Source organism: Aspergillus aculeatus (assembly GCF_001890905.1).
Source record: "Aspergillus aculeatus ATCC 16872 unplaced genomic scaffold ASPACscaffold_3, whole genome shotgun sequence".
In the NCBI taxonomy this organism is placed as follows: Eukaryota; Fungi; Ascomycota; class Eurotiomycetes; order Eurotiales; family Aspergillaceae; genus Aspergillus; species Aspergillus aculeatus.
In genome coordinates this window covers 1,387,877-1,410,446 of record NW_017962978.1, presented here as the reverse complement: position 1 = coordinate 1,410,446, position 22,570 = coordinate 1,387,877, and the positions used below count along the sequence as shown (strand labels likewise).

Genomic DNA, 22,570 nt, shown 5'->3' with positions numbered 1-22,570 from the left:
AGTTGTTGACGCATGACGAGAGATGATTTTTCCCCCTTCATGCAGGCTATGATGTGAAGATCCAGGAGAAGTAGCCATTGAGTTTTGTACCTCGTTGTCCTCATCCGTTCAAGCAGCGCCTCTGGGGATGTGCCTTTTCGCAGTGACTGGCGCCGATGACATCTTTAAGCGGTCAATCTGACCTTGCCGGAGAGCCCTTATCTGCGTCAGCTTAGCACTGGAGGTAAAGCTGATGGAATTAGAGAACCCCCCATTCTATTCTTCCCATAGTCAATTTCTATCTAGAGGATAGTTCTTGGCTTCCTACCGAGACCACTAGATCTGCTGCTTGAAAACTGCGCCCAGCACTCTGTGAGCGAGACTTTGATCAGCATGCTTACCCCCTGTGCCTGTTGATCAGTGTCTTCAAGTTCTCGGGACAATCCGCGCATGTCTTAGATTAGTTTTAGTTCTGCAAGCATGTGTAGCTCCTTGCGTCCTAAGTTGCCAGATTACTGAGGCCACGGAAAATCCCTCAGAAAGCTTGTAAATCCTCTAAGACAAGGTCAAGCACGACCCCACGGTCGACGGAGCATATTAAGCGAATTGGTTTGCGCATGACGGAAATCGTAGAACACCTTGTATTGCACAGGAAGCCGAGAAAGCAGCCTGTAGCATCAGATTTACATTCAGGCTTTGCGCAAGGTACATGATCGATTCATTGTTTCTGTTCAGGGATGAATGAACGAGATGAATCCTCAGTCCTCCTACACAGCAGCACATCACGTGCCATGGCGTCTCAATAGGGAAAAGTGGGCATCCCGCACGGCTTACCTAAGCATACTCCCAATGGGTGGAAATTCTGGAATTTTGAGCGAGGAAATGATTCTCCACGCGGGGAAAAGCCACCGCTTAAGGTAGAGGTCAGTGACAAGCCATCTGGAACCAAGCGAACCAATGTGTCGCGCTGGTAGCATCAATGACTTCCTCCCTCGAGGTGAGTGGTTGCTCTTTTTTTGCGTCGGCGACGGAGGCTGTTTGCTAATATGCGTCCAAGCACATTGACACATGCGTCCCGGTAACTGCGCTGAAGGCGCTGGTCTTGAAGGATGTTAAACTTCTTCTCCAGAGTCAAGGGACCTATGTCCGGCTCATTCATGAAGAAAGCGGGCGTCTGCTCGCCGAGCTGAAATTGTTCAAACGAAACCACGTGCATGGGATCGTTGCGCTGGGTCACTCAGAACAAGAACAACATGCGGACTTTCTTGCGTGGGGCGGGCAGTCCGTACGAGCGTTCAATATACGCATCGACAGCCAGGAGCCGAGCGCAAGTGTACAAGCTGTGAGCCCAGAGTATCTCGCGCCGGATTGGATCCTGGCCGGATGCGCGCCTGATACGGATGGCGAAATCGAAAATGCTTATATGCTGACTGCCCACAATGCGCTCTTGGGTGTGCAGATTGTCAGGCAGGCCGGGGCTGACTATGAGAAACGGATTGAAATCCGCCAACTTGTGGCTGGTGTCAAGTCTATTCTTTATTCGGCGAATGTGCTTTCGCTGTCCGACTCCCACATCCTTGTTGCGGCTGGCACGGTTTTTGGCGAGATTATAGTTTGGTCGTGCTTCTTGGCTGAGGATGATTTGACAAGTGCAACTGGGTCGATTCACCACTTTTTCACAGGCCATGAAGGATCGATCTTTGGAGTCCAGATTTCTCCTCTGATTCCTTCCCTGCACGGGGGTCGTGATGGACGACTGCTGGCTAGTTGTAGTGACGACAGGACTGTCAGGATCTGGGACATCTCCGATTGCGAGCGTACTTCCCGTCACGACACTCCCGCCTATTCGACCGATGGGTTCGAACTTCGCGGCACAGGATTCGGTGCAGGAGCTGGTGACAATGGGCTCGGGTCCGAGTCCATTCTTGCGAGTGCGTTTGGTCACTTGGCCCGTATCTGGGGTGTTCATTTCCTGCCTGTCAAGCAAGGCCCTGGGAAAGTTAATTTGCTGTCGCGTGGCGAAGATGCTACATGCTTGCTCTGGGACCTGACCTGGGACCCGTCTTCGACAGAAAAGCCTCAATTTAAACTGGTGGAGACCATGTCTATTCGCAAACACACAGGCAAGCACATCTGGGCACTTGAGATGCGTCATACCGACACGGAAACGGTTGTCTATACTGGTGGTGCTGATGGCGCCGTGAAGAGCTTTACCATCGAACTACATGGCGATAGAGATGTCATTTTGCCCAATCTCCGTAACCGCATCGCAACATCGCTAGATGCCTCTAGTCCTGAACCTCGCATCGAGACTTCAATCAAAGGGTTCGGATTTGTCTCGCAGGACTCATTCGTCGCCACGACCGTGCGCGGTGAGATCCAAATCGGACGGATTGGGACGGGGAACTCAACTACACAGCATATCCTCAAAGAGACTCTAACGGCTGAAGAAGACTTGCGCTCGTATTCAGTCATCACGGGCTTGCCACAGAAAGGAATAGCTCTCCTGGGTAACGCCCGAGGCTTAATACGACTATATGATCACAGTACCGGAGCACTCACCAAAGTGGTCGATGCTGGCCAAAGGCCGGTGGGATTGTACGCTCTCGATTACCAGTCCAGCACGACCGAGAAATCTGCAACTTTGTCGTTCGTCGCAGTTTATCCGAAAGCCGAGAAGGCCGATCTGTTCTTGGCTACGATGGCAGACGGCGCAGATCCATGCGTGGACAGGGTCAAGCTTGACCTGCCCCACGGTTTCGGTGTGTCGACTGCAGCCTTGATCCATGATGACCAGTACCTCGCGCTGGGATCCTTGACGGGCTCCTTTGCTGTGTATCCCGTGCGAGTGTCAGAAATTCTGCAGCCAGTCATGCCTTCGTGCAAGGTACACGGACGCGAAGGACTCAGCTTCATCACTTCATTTGCATCGCTTTACGGGGATAGAGGATCCGACCTGCCATATTTTATGACCTGTGGTCGGAATGGAACGTATAGCATTCATGAGCTGGTCTTTTCCACAGGCCCGGACCCCTCGGTCTCCTTGAGAACGCTCCACTGTTCCTCCCTTGCGTTCAACTGTGAGATAGCAGGCGCTTATATCGACAATGTCTCCAAAGACTTGATGTTCTATGGGTTCCAGCCGATGGACTTTGTGCTTTGGAACGAGTCAGCTCAGACGGAGGTCGCCAGACACAACTGTAACGGAGGCCGGCGATCCTGGGCGTTCCAGCCCAGCCAAGATGTTGCTTGGGCGGGATCCTTCATCTGGATTCAGTCCGGGTTGACTGCCCTGTCGATACAGCCTGACGCCAGTCGCACGTTGCGTTCCGGAAGCCATGGCCGGGAAGTAAAGGACATGTGTGCCACGCAGAACTCGGATGGTCTAGGCCCCTTGTTTGCGACTGGCTCAGAAGACACCAACGTGCGGATTTTCGCACCTCAAGACCCGCGATCAGAGCCCCGCTGGGGTGCGTTCAAATGCCTCCGGCTGTTGCGGATGCATCATACTGGAATCCAAAGCGTGAACTGGTCGAAGGATGGCAAATTCCTCTTTACCAGCGGAGGCTATGAGCAATTCTTCGTCTGGCGGGCGTGCTCGATTCCCCGATTTGGTCTGGGAACCATGCTGGCGGGAGAGTGTCCCAAGAGTGACCCCAATTCCGATCTGCGGGTGACGAGCTTCGATACGTTAGAAGTGGACGAGGGAGAGGCGGAGAATGGATTCCTTCTTTGCCTGACATACTCCAACTCCACCATTAAGGTACTTACTATCCTCCTATCCCTCATGCACTGTGCTAATGATCTAGATCTTCCATTACTCGTCCACCGACAAGGGCTGCTTCACTCTTCTCGCCAGTGGCACCTATATGAGCAATTGTCTCACCCAGGCTCGATTCCTTCTGAAAGGCTATACCTTGAATCTCATCACGGCCGCGACGGATGGATACTTCACCCTGTGGAACCTGACCTCCGTTCTCGAGCGATTCTACACCATCGCGTCGCCGCTCCTCCTCAAGCAAGCCATCCGCGAAGCATCGATTGCGCCGGAGACGATCTCCTGCGAGAACCGGTACCAGATCCACTGGAACAGCATTAAGGCCATGGATCTGGCCGACCTGTCGGCCACGTTGGCGCTGATCGTCGCCGGTGGCGACGACAACGCCGTGACCGCGACTCTGCTGGACACCTCCGGCGCCAGCGACGCGACATCCACCGTGACCATTCCCGACGCGCATGCAGCATGCGTCACGACGGTCCGCGTCCTCAAGCATGTTCACGTTGACGGTGATGGGGTTAGCAGGTTCGTCGTTGCGTCCTCGGGCAACGATCACCAAGTCAAGATCTGGTGGATCGACGTCGACCCCCGCCGGCACGGACGGGAGACGCTCCAGATCTACCAAGCGGTGGAGCGGTACAGCTGCGTGGCGGACATCTCGTCGTTGGATATCATCTACGACGAGGTATCGGGTGCAGCCAAACTGGTTGTGTGCGGGGCGGGCATGGAGATGTTGGATCTGCGGGTGTAGAATCAGCTACCATGGGAATTGCACATATACCTTGAGATAGAAAATTAGACACATAGCAAATACATTTCACGGAATGAAATCCACCGTTACTGCCGTATCCAAGCAATCATGCCAGACGGACCTCCCGTAGCCAAAGGGGTATAGCCCATCCTCACCGCAGGGATCCCTTGCAGATCAAAGAGCTTGAACCCCGCACCCAGGAACAAAAGCTGCAGGAGTTGAGCTGGCAAGTGGTTGGGTTGCCGGTTAAATTCAGTTTTTGAGTGCCAGCCTTTGTGGTGCGATGCAGTTCAGACTTGTGCAGCAGCAGCAAGCTGCCAAGGTAGTCTCGGGATAATAGCAATCGAGCAGCCCCCCCCCCCCCCCCGTCCGAGGGGAAGAGAGGAAGCCACAGCACTTTGCATATAAGACAGCGGCGACCCATCATGTAGGGCATTCGGGGTGATAATCGTTCCTCATCGTCATCTCCGATATAAGCCAGCTCATCTCACCATGAAGTTATTGCTTGGGATAGCAGCCATGCTCGCCACGGCTCGAGCCGGGCCATCGCCTCGCGCGGGGACGACCAGTCCGACTTATTTCTTCACTTTGTATGTTGCTGTTGTTGTCTGGTTGAGAAATACTGCATACTAAGAGATTGAAACCATGCAACTAGTGGCGACTCCTACTCCCAAACCGGGTTCAGTGCCTCCGGGACTCAACCGTCTGCTGCGGCGCCGATGGGGAACCCGGATTTAGGTATGTCTGTATATCCCAGCTCAGCCATCTTCCTCCCTGTTATACACAACCACCACCCAAACCAGAATTAACGCAAAAAGGCATCGGCACCACCACCAACGGCCCCAACTACATCGGCTACCTAACCACGCAGGAGAACGCCTCCCTCGTGCTCAACTACAACCTCGCCGCCGGCGGCGCCACCATTGACAACGCCCTCGTCCCCGCCTACCCGGGCGACCTCGCAGCCCAGCTCCGGCTTTTTGAGGCCGTTTACAGCGACAAGCCGGCCAGTGCGCCGTGGACATCGCGCGATGCGGTATTTGGGATCTGGATTGGGATTAATGAGTACCCAACCCCCAACCCCCAACCTCCAACCCCCACTCCCATTTCTTCGATAGTCAGTATGATATACTGATAACCAACAACAGTATCGGCAACGTCTACGCCACCACCGACGCAGCAACCTACACCCCGCGCCTCATCGCGCGCCTCAAGCAGCAAGTCGCCCAGATTTATGCGGCCGGCGGCCGGAAGTTTTTGTTCCTGAATGTCCCGCCCACCAGCCGCAGTCCGTTGTTTTTGGAGGAGGGAAACGCCACCGTTGCGTTGCATGCGGCGTATCTGGCTACGTTCAATCGGAATCTGGAGGCGATGGTGCAGGGGTTGCGGGGGGAGTTTGGGGGGGTATGTTTTTTCCTTTCTTTCTTTTTGTTCCTTCAGGGGGGGTTTTTGGGGGAGGGGTGAGGGTAGGGGTCTGGCTAACTGGGGCATGGGGGTAGGTCACGACCGTGTTCTACGACGCGTGGTCATTCATGACCAAGATCCTGGATGATCCGACGGCGTATGGGTTCCCGGATGCGACGTGCATCAATGATGATGGGGTGAGTTGTGTGTGGTGGAATAATTATCATCCGGGGATGAAGTATCATTTGCTGCAGGCGGAGGATATGAAGAAGTATTTGGGGGTTCTCGGCGGGTGGTAGGTGTGTTTCATTTCTGCGTTGCTGGGGTTTGGTTGTTGAGGATGGGATGGGAGAGGAAGGGAGAGGGTGGTTGATGAGTATATAGCTGCTGTTGGGCATTCTCTGTCAAGTCTGTTAGACTATAGCCATGCGCTCATGTTACTAAGTACCTGCACATCCATGCCTGAACTGCCACGGACCTCCGCGAACAAGGATCACTGGTAATCTCCGTGCCTGTTTCACAACCCAGATGCCCGGCCCAGATGCCAAATGCCCAGATGCCAAGGCGGGAATGGCACCGATGATCGTCGAGGACCAAAGTTTCTACCAGCACCATTGAACAGCTGCAGGCACGCTGATCGTTGTGTCAGGTTGCGGTACTGATGGATGTGCAACGGTAGAGGTTCCGTCGACTGCTCCGTTCTACATTTGGAAGAATCCGCACGGAATGGAAGTATAAAAGTCGGACGCTGTTGTGTTGTTGGGAGCGGAAGCAACAAGATTCCACAGTCGACAGGCACCATGAAGCTGATTAACCTACTTGTTGCCGCTGCCGCGGCCGGCGGTGCAGTGGCGGCCCCGACCCACGAACACACGAAGCGGGCTTCTGTTTTCGAATGTGTGTTGTCCCCATCCAGAGATACTCCCAGTTGATGAGTACTCATAACGATAGGGATCGGATCCAATGAGTCGGGCGCCGAGTTCGGCACCGCCATTCCGGGAACTTGGGTGCGTTCACTCCCCATGACAAGATTCACCCCGTTGACTGGGCCAGGGTATCGACTACATCTTCCCGGATACCTCCGCCATCGCGACTCTCGTCAGCAAGGGCATGAACATCTTCCGCGTGCAGTTCATGATGGAAAGATTGGTCCCGAACTCGATGACGGGGTCGTATGACGAGGCATACCTGAACAATCTCACGACGGTGGGTTCGAGCAAGCACTCCATGATGGTCGAGGCTGATAGGGCTAGGTGGTGAACTCAATCACGGCTGCGGGCGTCCATGCTATCGTAGACCCTCACAACTATGGACGATAGTGAGTGACGAGCTCCTCATCCCGCAATCCAACGTCGCTAACCGCCCCAGCAACAACGAGATCATCTCCAGCACCGCGGACTTCCAGACCTTCTGGCAGAACCTCGCCGGGCAGTTCAAGGACAACGACCTGGTCATCTTCGACACGAGTAAGCACCCCCTCCCTCACACCGGCGGTCCGTACTGACATCACAGACAACGAATACAACACCATGGACCAAACCCTGGTGCTGGACCTCAACCAGGCGGCGATCGACGGCATCCGAGCCGCCGGCGCCACCTCCCAGTACATCTTCGCGGAGGGCAACTCGTGGTCCGGGGCGTGGACCTGGGCGGATATCAACGACAACATGAAGGCGCTGACCGACCCGCAGGACAAGCTCGTCTACGAGATGCATCAGTACCTGGACTCGGACGGCTCGGGGACGTCCGGCGTCTGCGTGTCGGAGACGATCGGCGCGGAGCGCCTGCAGGCCGCCACGCAGTGGCTGAAGGACAACGGCAAGGTGGGCATCCTGGGGGAGTACGCCGGCGGGGCCAACGATGTCTGTCGCTCGGCCATCGCGGGGATGCTGGAGTACATGGCCAACAACACGGACGTGTGGAAGGGCGCGGTCTGGTGGGCGGCTGGCCCGTGGTGGGCGGATTACATGTTCAGCATGGAGCCGCCCAGCGGGCCGGCTTATAGCGGGATGCTGGACGTTCTGGAGCCGTATCTGGGGTGAGCTTGCGTGGTGTAGAGGACGAGGTGCTGTACATATTCAAGGAAGTTCTTGGCGTTGACCTGTGAATGGTTATGTAAGGAACTGACATCATAGCCTGTCAGCCTTACTGGAAGGATGCTCTAGCTTGGCTCGGTGGGAAGTTGAGCTCTGCTGGTTCTTTTGACTCTTGAGTGTGAAGACAACTCTTGAGTATGTGGGTGTAGTTCCATGGATCGAATTGAGGGGAGGTGCCCAGAATAGAAGTCATTAAACCAGGGCATCGGCCTGAGACAGCCAACGTAAGCTTCCCGGTGACAGCCAAAGTTTGCCGGAGGGCAGTAACCGGCTTGTCGATCAGCCACTGATGGTCTCGACGACTCTTCCCTGTCATAGCATCATTGTCAATATCTGAAAGTTGAAAGCATTCATGTTCCCTGCAATAAATCGGAATTTTGGAGCCGAGCTGCCTTGAAGCTCTCTTATTGTGCAGGAGAAATCCTCCCCGCTTAGTCAGGCGAATGTTCCTGTTGGGTTCCATGGAACGCCGCAGATGAAGCCAAGACGCGAGGTGCGTGTGTCGAGGCTTAGACGCAGAATCTGCAGCGAGGGGTACGTACGTCTCCCCGGATTGAAATGTTGATGTCTATCTGTGACCATCGAGATTAATGTTGCCAAGAGGATAACGGGGAGGCCTAAAACTCCTGTTTTGCTTGTCCTGGGCCTTGGGCAATGGGCTGACTCGTCCAACTTCCGGTGAAATGTGGGTGGAAAGGTCGATGAATAATAAACTCATCAACATGATGATCGCTGGAGCCGATCCACTGTGTATCAGATAAGTTTGACCTTCTGGGGCGGGCTCGGATCCTTCGTCTGTGATATTTGACTTTGGCAGTGTCGTGTTGCGACTGTGCTAAAAGCTAGGGCTTGGGGGGTTGGTTCGAGCTCCCCCCAAACCAGGCAGTCCGTTTCTAGCTATCCGTACTTGTACAATGGCAGGGTCTGCTACATCTCGATAAGCAGGACTGACCATAAGACGCGTATTAACGCAGCCACAACTGACGTGGCGGTAGGGCTGGTGAGTCTCCGCCACGAGGGTCTGGCGGTGTCAAAAGCCCTCAAGAAAAGAAAAAAGCAGTGAAGGGACCCACTCTTCCCGTGTTGCGGTGGAAACATTGCATTATTGAAATAGAAACAAGCGTGGCGTAGTTGGTGCGGCACATCTCGTGATTGGTCCGCTGATCGACTTGGCTGTAAATTTGCTCCCAACCATCCGCATTATTTGCTTGCTGCTGACTGCGCCTCTCTCTCTCTCTCTCTCTCTCAACTCTACATCATCCCCGTCGATCCTTCGGCTCACCCGTTTATTTACTTGTTTAAAGCCCAGCCTCTGTCCGCTGAATCCAGCCTTTTCTCACTCTCTTACTTTCATCAACTTTCCTGCCCCAACTCTGTCCACTCTCAACCTTCCCTGGACAAGTGTTTTTCAAATACCAAAAACAGCATCACACTTTCAAACAGTCAACGGCACCATGGGTAAAGGCGGTCGCATTGTCTGTATCTTCACCCCATATGTCCTCACCATCGCCTCCTTAATATGTATTATCATGGTGGGGCTGGGCTGTACCAAATCCAGCTCCAGCACCTTGGATAATCTCTACTTCTTCAGAGTATGTATACCATGCGCCTGCATGCATTTACATATGCCAGACTAACCCCAATCCAGATCAACCTCCAAAACATCACAAACGGAACCTCATCGACGACCGCGAAAATCACCTCGGCCATCAGCGATCTTGCCGGTGTCTCGGATGGCGACCTATCGGCCGCATTGGAGGAGATCGAGGAGCAGTACAACATCCAGGACTTCTACACTGTCGGTCTGTGGGGTTACTGCTCGGGCAACATCACCAACGGCGACGACTACAAGACGACCAACTGCTCGAAGCCCGAAGCTGAATTCTGGTTCAACCCGTTGGAGGTGTGGAACTTGGAAGAGTCCGGTCTCGAGAATGCGCTCTCCAGCAGCGTGAAGAAGGAACTGAAGGTCTACAAGAGTGTCTCCAAGTGGATGTTCATCGCCTACATCATCGCATTCATCGCTACCATCGTCGAACTGGTCGTGGGTGTCTTCGCCATCTGCAGTCGCTGGGGAAGCTGCGTGACCACTCTCGTCTCAGCTGTATGTTCTGACGCATTCCTTCCATTCCTTTCCCACCACTAACCAATCCGCCTGCAGGTCGCATTCCTCTTCACGACAGCCGCCTCCGTGACGTCAACCGCCTTGTTCGCCGTCCTCAAGGGCGTCTTCAAGGCCGAGCTGGAATCATATGGCGTCAAGGGCCAGATGGGCAAGAACATGTATGTCGCCACCTGGCTCGCCGTCGCCTTCTCGCTCGGTGCCTCCCTGTTCTGGCTCCTGAGCACCTGCTGCTGCTCCGGCCGCTCCCCCTACAACCACCGCAACACCGCCCGCGCCGTCACGGCCGAAAAGGCCCCCTACACCTACGAGCCCCTCGGCCCCTACGGCCAGCCCCAGCAGCCCGCCTACACCAACACCGCCTACCCGCCCCCTCCTCCCCCGGGCCACGTTCCCATGCAGCAGAACGGCCGCACTAACGCGTACGAGCCTTTCCGTCACGTCTAAGCTGCGTTGCAAAGCTCTATCTTCCGTTCATCGAATGATATCTGGGAAAACGGCGTTTCGGTGGCAAGAATCCGGAGATAATGACCTCTTACCATCATGATGACATGCCGACAAGCCTCTTGGTCAACTGTTGACTGGGGCTCATGTTGGTCTAATGACGTTAATGCAAGCTGCATCTGCTCCTGAGGGTTGATACGCTCTAGACTTCTTATCTCCTCACGTTCATTCTGATTTGTACATTGCTTCAATTGCTTTTATCTTGTGATACCTGCTGCTCCGCGGCATTGTTTTTGTGCCTATAGATGGAAAATTTAAACTTGAATCTTACCGCATGAGTTGTTTCGTAGTGTCTCGTGGAAGTCGGTAGACGCATATCTCTGGCTTTCTGGGTCTGTTGTCTTTCAACGCTAGAAGCTTCGTTTCAGTCTGCTGCAGTGATCACTTTCTATACCTTTATGATCTAGTCTGGATCCGTCCCTCGGCAGGCGTCACGAAGATCACAATGAAGGATTCACTCTCACAAGTTAGCTCCTTCCCATCGTACAACCATACTGGCTGAGCGGGGCGTGCGGGCAGTGCCAATTCAGGAAGGCGCGCAATTCGACTGAGTATAAACCCCCCCTCCCTCCGCTCCTTCGCACTCAAACTTCCGCAGATTCGATTTAACCCTGGTGCTCATCCACCACCCCATGGGCCAGCATCTTGCGCTCTTCAGTTGATGTGAATATCCATCCATGATGGACCTATCCCGGTGGAAAGCCCTCCGCTTGCTTCACTCTCTCAATTTGACTCTGCCCATATCAACTGATTCTACTCTTCAGAGTCCGTCCATCACTTCCTACTGCCTGCGCCGTCCAGCAATGCCCTCAGCTCGACTCATTCTACCATCTTCACACATCATTGCGCAAAGTGGTGGAATTCTCAAAGCGGTTCTGATCACCAGCTGTAGCGATGAGCGCCTCAGAGCGGCCATAGCTAAAGTCTACCAGTCGAAGGGCTTCCGCGTCTTCGTCAGCTGTGCAACCAAGCCAAGGGCAGATCGCCAGCTGGAATCGTTGGTATCAAGATCATCGAAATGGAAGTGATATCTGTCGAGTCGATACTGTTGCGCACCGAACAGGAGGACGGCTGGATGTGCTCGTTAACAGCGCCGGCGCTGGCAAAAGCCACATCAGAGCGGACAGCTTCATATACCATCGAGCTCATTATCGAATTCGAAGAGCTGTGCCATGCAGATCTACGATCCAGTAATCCTACCTTCATTGCAAACCACCTAGTCACAGCCACACAAAGCTCACAGGTGTGCACTCGGCATTTTGGCCTGTATTAGGAGCTCAAATACCTCGCTCAACGAGAAGGTGGTAGGAGGCGCTAAGACTGCACCGCCCCCACGCGACCTGGTGAGAATACCCGACGACGATGCCTTCCCATCACCTTTACCCACGAATATTTGCTCGATCAAGTCTATTGTACACGCATCAGATAGTAGCCACCCAGAGAGAGTCGCGCATCTGAAATTGCTGTGCCGGGGTCGTCAGTTTGATTATTCATTGCTTGCCCCTGATCGCGCACATGGCCCTCCAACTCCAACCATCGCGAAAAGGGAAACAACGCCGAGAAACTGAGAATCCAACGGAGCCTTTGATGAAGGCATTGGCCAGTGTCAAGCAAGTCCTAACGACGGAGTAGAGGAAACAGTTTGAAGACAACACGTCAGTCCCCGAAGCGGGAAGTGTGTTGTTTTTTGTTGCGCAGCTTGATGCTGAGAACGCGAGCAAGACAAGGCGAAGCATCGCCCCCCGACTATGTACTTTCCTGACCGCAACGCAGCAATTTGCGGGGGCTGTTGAAACCTTCGTCAGCTCCGATCCGGAGACGGCGGCTCTAATATGGGGTGGAATTAGAACCGCCATAACCCGTGGCTAGCAATGTCGCCTCTTACTTCGACAAGGTCACCAACATGATCAAGGACATTGGTCTTGCATGTCCGACCATCCAACGGTTTGGGCAGTTATACCACGGACATCTCGGTCTTCAGCGTCCATTGTGTGAATACTATGCCGTGATAGTCGAGTTATGTAGCAAGGTCATTGAGGTGTCTCGCCGAGGCGTAGCCTTTCAACCATGTCCTCGATTTGGAATCCCTTCGAATCCGATGCAATCCATATTTGGAGTGACTGGCTTCATCTAGGAAGCAGGTGATGTTGAAGGTCTCTCTTGCCTCAAAAGGGGCTGCTCAAGAGGCCAAAATGCTGCTGGAATATGAGCGCAAGGAAAACTCCTCGTACAGGTCATCTGCTCTGAAGAGTTTCAGCGATTCAGCCCACCGCCAAGAAGAGGGGAGGCAGTGGCAGATCAACCAGATAAAGCGAGAAAAGGCGTCTTTGAAGATCAAAATCCGACAGCATCTGTCCCCCGTCGACCACATTCCACCTTGGAAACGAATTCTAAAGCAGCGAGTCCAATCGACGGCCGAGTGGTTAGTGCATGACAACGGATTTCTTGAATGGAAGGCCAGTCCAGAAACATCTAATCTTGGGTGCTCTGGGACCATGGGTATGGGAAAGACTGCTCTGATGTTTAATGTGGTCTCATTTCTACATTCGGCACGACGTGATAAAAGACTGTTGTGCATTTCTTCTGTCAAGCAGACAACCAACCATTTCATTCTGCGCGAAACATCGTCGGCAGCATCTGTCGCCAGCTGCTTGATTTGATGATTGAAGGGAGTAGTCACGATGATCTGCTCTCGATAGAGCAGGAGTGTGAGTGTCTGGACACGATTGAAATTGTGCAATTCCTCCTCTCAAGAGAATGGCCAAAGAGCGGGCGTACTATGTCGTCCTCGATGGGATAGACGAGTGTGAAACGGCTCAAATTCGAGAAATGGCTCAAGCTCTGGGGGTCACCAGCCAGAACTTAATGGTCCGAGGCCGGTAAAGGTTCGCTGTTTGTTCTTCAGCTCCTCCAGGCATCGATGCTGTCTTTGTCGAAGATGCTTCTGACTTCTCCATATCAGGTATGTTGTTCTGTGCCGTAGAACACATTGTTTTATTTGGTATCTAGAGTGATGTAGCTTTCAGTAAGAGACGATAGAAGCGCATCTAAATATGTTTCGGGAAGCTGGTATAAACGTTACGTACTATGAGCATATTCCTCACGTCTGGTTCTTCGCGCGGGACCGAGAGACCGAGAGTGGAGTTCGAGGTTTCATTTCGGTACCGGAAAAATTGCTCGACGGGACCGAAAGTCGTTAAATGCCACGAACGTCGCCAGGGGTCGTAACACGACAAAAACGGACGAAACTGATGCTCTCTCTTGCCGCCCTATTTTGATTCTGCGATCGGCACCTATATGATGCTTACTAGAGGCCGTTCGTGCGTGCTATGCCATCAACGCAAAGTCCGTTGTGACCACCAAAAGCCTTGCTCCAACTGTGTCAAGGCTCGGACCGAGTGCAGGGTGGTTCCCTCGGCGCCGCCACGAAGAAGAGCAAGGAAACTACAAAGCCATGAACTTATCGAACGTCTACGAAAATGTGAAACTTTACTGTCTCAACATGGGATTGAGTTCGATCGCGTCGGAGTAATCGAAGACGTTTCTGCAGTTCCGCGGCGTGCTATTGATACTCACCAGTCTCCTTGTCCTGATGAAGCTTTACCAGACAGTGGCGCTCAACGCCGCAGAGAAAGGTACTATAATCTGCCAGGCCACGAGAAACCACTGTTTGTCTAGAACAGGGCTGAAGTCTTCTCAGTAGTCCGGGACGGTATACATACTCCCAGGAGGTTTGTCCCTGTCCAGACCCTTTTCTACATTCAAATCCAAGCTCTGTCCTAACGTACTGCCTAGTATCGAAACATCGAAAGAATCATGCAAGAGTCTGCCACAAATGAGTCTGGCCGCTCGACCATTCAAAAGTCCTTCGATGTGATGTATGATAATACGGATGGCTTCCCTCTTGTCATGAGCAGTGCACCACCTTCCGTCACCAGCGTCCATCCGCCGGCAGTCAAGATATTCCAATTATGGCAAATCTTTATCAACAACGTCGACCCTCTTATTAAGATCCTTCATGTGCCAACTTTTCAGGCGCAAGTCGTTGGCGCCGGCGCTGATACAACCAAAATCTCGAAACCTCTCGAAGCTCTCATGTTCGGGATATATTCCATGTCTATACTCTCACTGGCCGATGAGGAAGCTCACAGAATGTTTGATGAGAGCAAGGCTGTTCTTCTGAACAAATACCGGCGGACAACTCAGCAAGCCTTGGTAAATGCTGATTTTATGAGGTCGAGTGAGCTGATGGTGCTTCAGGCCTACCTTTTATACCTCGTGAGTTATTTGGTGCATTGGTATCTTATGCTGTAACTAACTCGATACCCACGTACAGTTCAGCCTGAGAAGCTTCATGGATCCGCGATCTCTTTCCTGCCTCACTGGAATTGCGGTTCGCATAGCCACCCGTATGGGCCTGCATCGGAATGAACCCTCTGGCGGCTTGTCGCCATTTGAAACCGAGCAGCGGAGAAGACTGTGGTGGCAGATCACCATCTTTGATACCCGGATTGCAGAGATGACTGGGCTGATGAATCCCACGTTTTTATCCCCAATCGCAGACTGCCCACTGCCCTTGAATGTCAACGACGCTGACTTCAGTCCTCATGCTAAGGCCTTTCCAACCGCCCATGCCGGCGCAACAGAGACGACCTTCAGTCTCACACGTACCGAACTCACAGTGAAACTGTCACCCAGCGGTACGCGGCATAGTCGAGACCCACGGGCCGCTGGCCTAACACGCCCGCACGATCTGGAGGGGTTCTGGGCGTACATTGAAACCACTTACCTCGAAAATTGCGATCCCGCCATTCCAGTCCATCTCTTCACACTTCTAATGACACGTCTGTCACTATGCAGACTACGCGTGGTCGACTTCATGTCTCGAGGGCCTTTCACGACCGACCTGGATAGGACGGAGCGCGGTCAGGTCTTCAACGCCGCTATTCAAATGTTAGAACACACGACTGAGATCTGTACAAACAAAGCCCTTTCAGGCTTTCTTTGGTACCTGTACATGCATGTCCCGATGCCCGGCTACCTTTTCCTTGCGAGTGAGCTCCGACAACGCACTACGGGCGAGCTATGTGAGCGCGCATGGAAGGCGCTGCGTAAATACTTTAATCATGTGGAAATCGGCAGCAATATGCAGAGTCCCTTACATTCTGCCATCTCAAATATGCTTCTCTCGGCGTGGGACGGGCATGAGGAGGCCGAGCGCCGACAAGGACGCCTGGCACAACCTCCGGAGTTTGTAGTGCCGCTGCGCCAACGTTTTCGCAAGGAGTCTACCGAGGATCCGCGGACGCAGAACACTTCCACAGCCCATGAAGGTGACACTGGGGCTAGTCAAAGCACGTGCAGGCAACCGCTCGAAAGCATGGATCCGGGTTCTGGAACGATTCCGGATGCACAGAGGGGCGATATATGGACTGGGTTGCCTGAGTATACGGAAATTGACTGGCGGCAGCTGCTGCAATATAGCATGTTTGAAAGCATGGATTATGGATCCTAGCTCGAGTTTACCAGTGAGAATGATGGTTTTATATTAGTTAGTGCAAGAAGACTTCATGGTGTAGATAGACTTCAAGCTGAGCCTTATGTCGATAGATTCGACGGCTTGCTCGTTAAGCTGTATACCAAAGCTGACGAAGGGAATTTTGGCCGCTCTGTACAGACAAAAGGATCCCATTACCTAGCCCGGCGCACCTTCTTTCCCTTTTTCTAAAAAAAAAAAACTCCCTCATTCCCAGCTTCTAGTCTAAAGCGCTCAAGAGGGAGATGGTATAGAACGAACATGTCTGAAATGAACCAACACGGTGGCGGATTGAATCAGAATTTTGGTTTAGAGTCTGTTAAAATCCCGACAGGTCAGATGGGTGAGAAAAATACTGGAGCTGGAAGCAGGCGCTTGCGGAGAATGACAGGCAAACAGAATCCCACACCCTACGGTAACGAAAGTCTTATCTCGCTTCAGTGATAATGCCGTTGTCAACTCCAAGGTCCGACCAAGCTCAAGGCCTAAGTTAATTTTTCTAATATCTTTCCAACCGGAACCTTCATTCAATAGCCCCAAAGCGAGCTTCATCGTTTGAGTTGCTAACAGGTTCTTCATCTCAACCGACCTTTCCTCTATACTCACGATCTTGCTCAGTCGTACCTCGGCAATTTCGCGGAATTTGTTTCTGGCTGTGGTTCCTAAATGTAGCAATGTTGACACCGAGAAAACCTTTTATTGAAAGAAAGTTACTTTTTCATGGCTAACAATCATATCTCTCGCCTAATCCGAGTCGATTTCCAGGATCACTAATAAATATATACTAGTCTGGTGATCCTGCTTCCCGAACGAAATGCTTTCGTGCAGGAAAAGGAGCCAAATATTCCCCAGGCTAGCATGCGTCAACAGTGTACACCGTTGGGGGGCTCTTCGCTAGAATCGAGTTTGGTGATAGTCTATGAAGATTTATCCCACAGGAGTGACCAGATAAATGGGTACCATTCGGCTATAACAAGGCAAGAGAAGACGGGATATGGGTACTGTCTGATACGAATGCACAAGCTAGGTCAAGCAAGGGGTGTAATATAGAGGTGGATTGGGTTGACTCGAAGTATTAAGTAGAGCCTATAAATTCTTTGGTTTCCACACTTCCCCATCCTTTCTATTCTTTTCTCTCACGTCTCCAGGCCGGGCGTTGGTGGCTTCGGGACTGTAATCTAGATATCGAACCATATTACTTCAACAAAATCTTTGACACCTCAGAGGTAATAGTCCGCTATGCGCGCGGATCATAAATCCGGCCGGATAAAACAGGTCAAAGTGCTCATATCTCCCCCCCCTCACCCTAGGATGAGCATACCATGGTGGAGTTGACGCCAGTAGTGTTCAGGGCCAGGACAGGCTCGACCACAAAGCAGCCGGTTGCTCCGGTATCAATAGCGGTCTCGAAGCCGCGGTATTGGGCGATTCCAATCTCGGTCAGAGCAGTCTCGTTACGGTCAGCTGCCTGGTAGACCTTCCAAGCGGTGACCGCGGTGGCACCGTTCCAGCTAACAAAGGCGGTGCCGTTAGCCTCGACAGAGAGCTTGGGTGCCGCCGAGGGCAGACCAGTCCAGGCTCCCTTGTAGGCGCGGTAGCCCACAACTTCATTGTCGGAGCCGTAGCGGGCTTCCCACTTGAGATCGGTCACGTTGGCGCCGGGGCCGACTTTGAACTCGCGAAGAAGGGGCAGCTGACCGTAGCTGATAAATCGTGTGGTCGTGTTCTGGACGTCGGGCACGTAGTCCATTGAGCCAAAGGAGTCGCTCCACAGGCTGACGGATTCGTTGAAGGTGTTCAGAGTAAGTGGGGACATATCCTTGGTTGGGGGCAGGGAGAGGTGGAATTCGCGACCGACGGTGGGAGCGGTGCCAGAGGTTGCGTTGGCGCCTTCGTAGTTGTGGTTAACGAACATGGAGAAGATGACGAAGTCGTCGCCTATCTCGCGAACCCGAGTGTGATATTGCCAGCGCTGGGGAGAGATTGGTCAGCCTCAAGCTTCGAGGAAAAATCGATCAGCGGCCAAGCCGGGGGGGGGGGGGGTAAAGGTATCCTTACGAAAGAAGACTCCTCGGGAATAATACCCCAGTCACCACCGGTCTCACCGTTGAAAGTCCACATAACCTCACCGCTGGGGCGCTCCACAGCATACACCTCCCAAGTATGGCGGCCGTTCAACAAGAGGTTGTCGCCGTAAGGGGAGACAGAGTCTAGGTGCACGTAGTCCCAAGCATCAGCGGGAGTGCTGGCGCCGTTGGTAAGGGGCAAGCCCGAGGCGTTGAGGGGGATGTGGTCCAAAGCGCTCCATTTCCAAACCGACTCCGAGGTGGCAATGTCAACCTCGTGGATCTGCGAGTCCAGCACCCAGCCATTGGCCGAGCCGTTGACTGAGGTCAGATCAACCTGGGTCAGGTTGTAGGCGGTTACCAGCAGGGTTCCCCAAGGGGTGACGAATTGCTCATTGTAGTCGATCTCACAGTCGTGTTCCTTGCCGTCGATCGTGGCAAGGCCGAGCTTAGGGCAGACGGTGAATTCCGTCTCATAGGAGGAGTCGAGAAATGAGACCTTGCCGTACCCGGTACTAGCGTTCAGTCCTTCCTGACGAACTCCATGCCAGTAGGTCAAATATTGCGTTTCATTGAGCTCCTGGATGCGGAAGTTGCTGTACTCCTGCGTGCCCGAGAGATTGCCCTTGGGACCGTTCCAGACGAGGTCGCCAAAGGAGGTCATGATCAATGGACCCGCCTGCTTACCGGCTTTGCTGCCGTCAAAGTTGCGAGGCTCCAGGAGAATCACTCCCTCTTCGAGGATCTCTCCATTCCAAGAGATAGAGAGCTGAGGGGGGTTGAAGGAGGGCTCCGTCTGATACTGCAGCCATGGCCAGACGCCCGTGGACTCGGCAACCTGCACGGATTGCCTGCTTGACAGCAGGCTGACTTGACCGAGCGCCCCAGTAACGAGCCCGGCGAGAGCTACCAGACCAGCCGTGAAGGTCTGGGGAGAAGGCATATTTGCGGGAAGTATACAATCAACGTGTCAAAGAATGTAACTGCTGAACAGGACTTTTTTTTTTTTTGAAAAGAATGTAACGGAAATTGCGCGCACAATAAGAGATGGGAAACGAATCAGATACAGCAGTCTCTGGGACGGGAGACTGAGTTTACATATCCCTGATTCTACAGACTCCATGAGCTTTTTCGAGTTGAGAGTGTCGTGCTGTTGGGGTTACAAATAAATGGTGATTTGATTGTAGTCGTCAGCCGAAGCTAGAGAGCTCCACTGACGGTTCACATCTTGAACAGTCAACGTAGCGGAAACTTATTTTGACGGAAATTGTTTCCCTGTACCGTGGGAAGGAATACTCTACTCTATCGAGCTTCGTGTTGCTGCATTTCGCAGGGAAAATCTGGATGGACCGTTGAAGTCCTTAGAATTTACTGTATGTATCGTATGAAACATCATACTTAACCTTGTAAATCTCGGTGATCATCCTTGCAAGTAGGCTAAGCTTTCTCTTTCATGCTAAATCTGCCCCATGAACAGGCTTATTGCCTGTAAGTGGAGTGAGTGACCGCCGATCCGCTGCGGGCGTTTCAGCGTGCGTATCTGAGATGTGGGGCTGGATTGTAAGCCGCCGTTTCGGGCCCATTCTTATTGAGTAACCGCCCGCTCTCAACGGTTGTGAGAGTTAGTTGCCTCACGCACAGGGCTTTGACTTAGATAATGGGAATCCTACCTCGCGCGCACAGCGTTGTAGAAGATACGTCTCCTGACGTAGATTTGGCTCTTTGAATCAGCTAAGAGGTCAAAACATGAAGGTGTCTTTGTAACCTCGGCAGCTGTCGGTCTTCACCCTAGTGTACTCCCAATCGCTCCGATCTTCGGCGCATTTGGGTCTGTGGCTCGCTTGCGGGTAATGTTATGCGGCGTTCCTTGCAGGGCTCGTTCCGTTGATGAAACTATCGGACCATAGACAAACCTCTGACCCTTCAGGGACACGGGAAAAGCCAGTCTTCGTGCCGTGAATAAATTCTGTTTTGATTAAACTCCCGTTAGGATGCGGAGACTAAACGCAATCCAGTCTAGTCCCACACTTTGCCATTCTCCGGAAAACGGGGTGATCCGCAGCGCAATCATCGTCACTTGCGCGTCCTCCATCATGGCATGCGTCAGTGCGCTGACACAAGCCGCTTGTTTATCAGGGATTGTGTAGTAAGTGCATGCAGCACCCGCAAGAGTCTGTACTCCTGCAGTATGTAGCCCTGCGTTGAGCTCTCATGCTTGCTTGCTGCCTTGGCCAGCGGTTACCGAATATAAAGGTAGCTTAAATGCACCTTCATTCCTGAAGTTGACCACCTTGCTTTTCTTCGGACGGCGTGATTTCTTCCCTAGTCCATCGACAAGCTCTGCCTTCTCAAGGAGTATGAAGTCTCCTGCGATCATTCTAGGCACTGCCGCCCTCGCCGGCGCCTTGTCCCCCGCGCGCAACTGCAGCGTGACCAGCATCTCCGCCTTCTTGCCTAAAAATGCTACTGTCTACTACGCCGAACACTACGCCCAAGGGGCTAACTTCACTCCTCCTGCTGATCTGAACTATGGATCGACCACTAGTCCGGCATAAGCACTTACGAAATCCCAGTGGCGGGCTGTATCGCGCAGGCCAATTTCACCCTGCCGAACAACACCCAACACAGCGTGGGCATGGTCCTGCCGGATGACTGGAACGGCCGCTTTATGGCGGTAGGCAACGGGGAGTTTTCAGGCTCGGTAGGCTGGTCGGCAATCATCAACACCATGTGGTACGGCTTCGCGAGTTTCTCCACCGATACCGGCCATGAGGGCAACAATGGCAGTTTCGGCTACCACAACGAGGCGGCATTGGCCAATTGGGGTTATCGTGCGCTGCACAACGCGGTGGTCAACGGCAAGAAGGTGACTCGGGGGTACTATAACCACGATATCGCGTATAGCTACTACCGCGGCTGCTCCGCAGCTGGTAAGCAAGGATTCAAGGAGGTGCAGATGTTCCCTGACGACTTTGACGGGGTGATTGCGGGGGCGCCCGCCTGGTGGATGACGCACCAGCAGCTCTGGAACGTGGTCACGGGCATCTGGAACATGCCAGATGGCGGCTGTGGCGACAGAGGTCTTACGTCAATGTGACCCACAGGACGGTGTGGTTGACAATATCCTGCAGAATCCACTGGGCTGCGTTTTCCGGCCAGAGACTCTGAGCTGTGGGGCGACCAGTAACTCGACCTGTTTGACCCAGGCGCAGATTACCACGGTCAAGAAGCTGTTCTCGCCGTGGATTGAGGCCAACGACACCTATGTCTTTCCCGGTTATACCTTGGGTACCGAGGTCGGCAGCCCCTCGATCTCTTCTACCTTCGTGACTTATATCCAATATATGCTGCAAGTTGGGGGTGAATGGACGTGGGAGGACTGGAACCCGTCTTTGATCGCCTTGTCGGATCGCTTGAATCCCGGTAACGCGACGGCTGATAACTTCGACATCGCTCCCTTTTACCAGAAAGGCAGGAAACTTATTCACTACCACGGATACGCCGACCCCTCTATTGCCACGGGCTCCTCGATCTACCTGTACAACCACATCGAGGAAACCCTGAAGCCGCAAGACATTAATCTCGATGATTTCTACCGCTTCTTCCTCGTGCCGGGAATGGAGCACTGTACCAATATCCCCACCGACCAGGCGGCCCCCTTCTATGAACGGTGGTGACCAAGCTGATTCCCTGACGGGTAATGTTTTCGGCGTGCCGGGCTTCAACGACCCTAAGCATGACTTGGTGCTGGCTATAATGGCGTGGGTGGAGAACGGCACGGCCCCCGCGTATCTCATTCCCACCAAGTACGAGAACGACAACCCGGCAGATGGAGTAGAAAAGCAGCGGCCGATCTGCCCGTACCCTCAGCTGGCTCAGTACTCGGGCTCCGGCGACGTCAACGAGGCCCAGAACTGGCACTGTGGAACTTTATACTGATTCGGCGCGCGGTCCCGGGTCTCGCTTCTGCGATACTGGGAGACTCCCCAGTAAGCGATGAATGCTCACATCCTTCGTGAAGAAGAAGAAGGAAACCCGTCACGGTTGAAATATGCCTCAATTTGTGTATTTTTCAGCTACGCGTCTATTTTTGTACAGTCTCTAATACTCGTGCTATCCCCATTTGACGAACATTGAGGTCCAGGGGCTGGAGCCTTCCGACTTACTTGAATGGGACCGAGATAGTTAACCTACCACAGCGATGTATATTGTACTTCTTATCTTAGGATCTCTCTAGAGTATCTCTGGTATCCCAAGTCTACTTTCAATCGGGCCTTTAGTCTCCCTAGAGTACTGTTATTTCACTTGTGCCAGTAAACCCTTCTAGTAGTAAT

At 53.1% G+C, this 22,570-nt stretch overlaps 7 protein-coding genes across 7 annotated transcripts; 6 read left to right on the top strand and 1 right to left on the bottom strand.

Moving 5' to 3' along the window:
• The first annotated feature begins 848 nt into the window (after positions 1-848).
• Positions 849-4,584, top strand: ASPACDRAFT_76101 (tRNA (34-2'-O)-methyltransferase regulator RTT10). The gene is made up of 3 exons (XM_020204640.1): positions 849-976; positions 1,037-3,742; positions 3,789-4,584. Exons 1-3 carry the CDS (start codon positions 959-961, stop codon positions 4,506-4,508), a joined length of 3,444 nt encoding a protein of 1,147 aa, XP_020059368.1. The 5' UTR covers positions 849-958; the 3' UTR covers positions 4,509-4,584.
• Positions 4,585-5,000: 416 nt separating this feature from the next.
• Positions 5,001-6,211, top strand: ASPACDRAFT_1853589 (SGNH/GDSL hydrolase family protein; the record flags this gene model as incomplete). The annotated part of the gene is made up of 6 exons (XM_020197320.1): positions 5,001-5,098; positions 5,164-5,246; positions 5,327-5,573; positions 5,657-5,912; positions 6,008-6,109; positions 6,167-6,211. 6 exons carry the CDS (start codon positions 5,001-5,003, stop codon positions 6,209-6,211), a joined length of 831 nt encoding a protein of 276 aa, XP_020059367.1.
• A 501-nt stretch (positions 6,212-6,712) lies between these two features.
• On the top strand, positions 6,713-7,954 carry ASPACDRAFT_23338 (glycoside hydrolase family 5 protein; the record flags this gene model as incomplete). The annotated part of the gene is made up of 6 exons (XM_020199189.1): positions 6,713-6,809; positions 6,864-6,919; positions 6,966-7,118; positions 7,166-7,230; positions 7,281-7,378; positions 7,425-7,954. 6 exons carry the CDS (start codon positions 6,713-6,715, stop codon positions 7,952-7,954), a joined length of 999 nt encoding a protein of 332 aa, XP_020059366.1.
• Positions 7,955-9,369: 1,415 nt separating this feature from the next.
• Positions 9,370-10,905, top strand: ASPACDRAFT_76100 (SUR7/PalI family protein). Its single transcript, XM_020204639.1, has 3 exons — positions 9,370-9,600; positions 9,657-10,112; positions 10,170-10,905. The coding sequence occupies exons 1-3, from the start codon at positions 9,463-9,465 to the stop codon at positions 10,575-10,577; spliced, it is 1,002 nt and encodes a 333-aa protein (XP_020059365.1). The 5' UTR covers positions 9,370-9,462; the 3' UTR covers positions 10,578-10,905.
• A 3,026-nt stretch (positions 10,906-13,931) lies between these two features.
• Positions 13,932-16,149, top strand: ASPACDRAFT_23646 (uncharacterized protein; the record flags this gene model as incomplete). The annotated part of the gene is made up of 3 exons (XM_020199209.1): positions 13,932-14,302; positions 14,447-14,912; positions 14,971-16,149. The coding sequence occupies 3 exons, from the start codon at positions 13,932-13,934 to the stop codon at positions 16,147-16,149; spliced, it is 2,016 nt and encodes a 671-aa protein (XP_020059364.1).
• A 1,327-nt stretch (positions 16,150-17,476) lies between these two features.
• ASPACDRAFT_40339 (arylsulfotransferase family protein) lies at positions 17,477-19,179 on the bottom strand (the record flags this gene model as incomplete). Its single annotated transcript, XM_020200737.1, has 2 exons — positions 17,477-18,142; positions 18,229-19,179. The coding sequence occupies 2 exons, from the start codon at positions 19,177-19,179 to the stop codon at positions 17,477-17,479; spliced, it is 1,617 nt and encodes a 538-aa protein (XP_020059363.1).
• A 1,414-nt stretch (positions 19,180-20,593) lies between these two features.
• On the top strand, positions 20,594-22,175 carry ASPACDRAFT_40338 (uncharacterized protein; the record flags this gene model as incomplete). The annotated part of the gene is made up of 4 exons (XM_020200736.1): positions 20,594-20,780; positions 20,810-21,270; positions 21,341-21,863; positions 21,919-22,175. 4 exons carry the CDS (start codon positions 20,594-20,596, stop codon positions 22,173-22,175), a joined length of 1,428 nt encoding a protein of 475 aa, XP_020059362.1.
• Between the last annotated feature and the right edge of the window lie 395 nt (positions 22,176-22,570).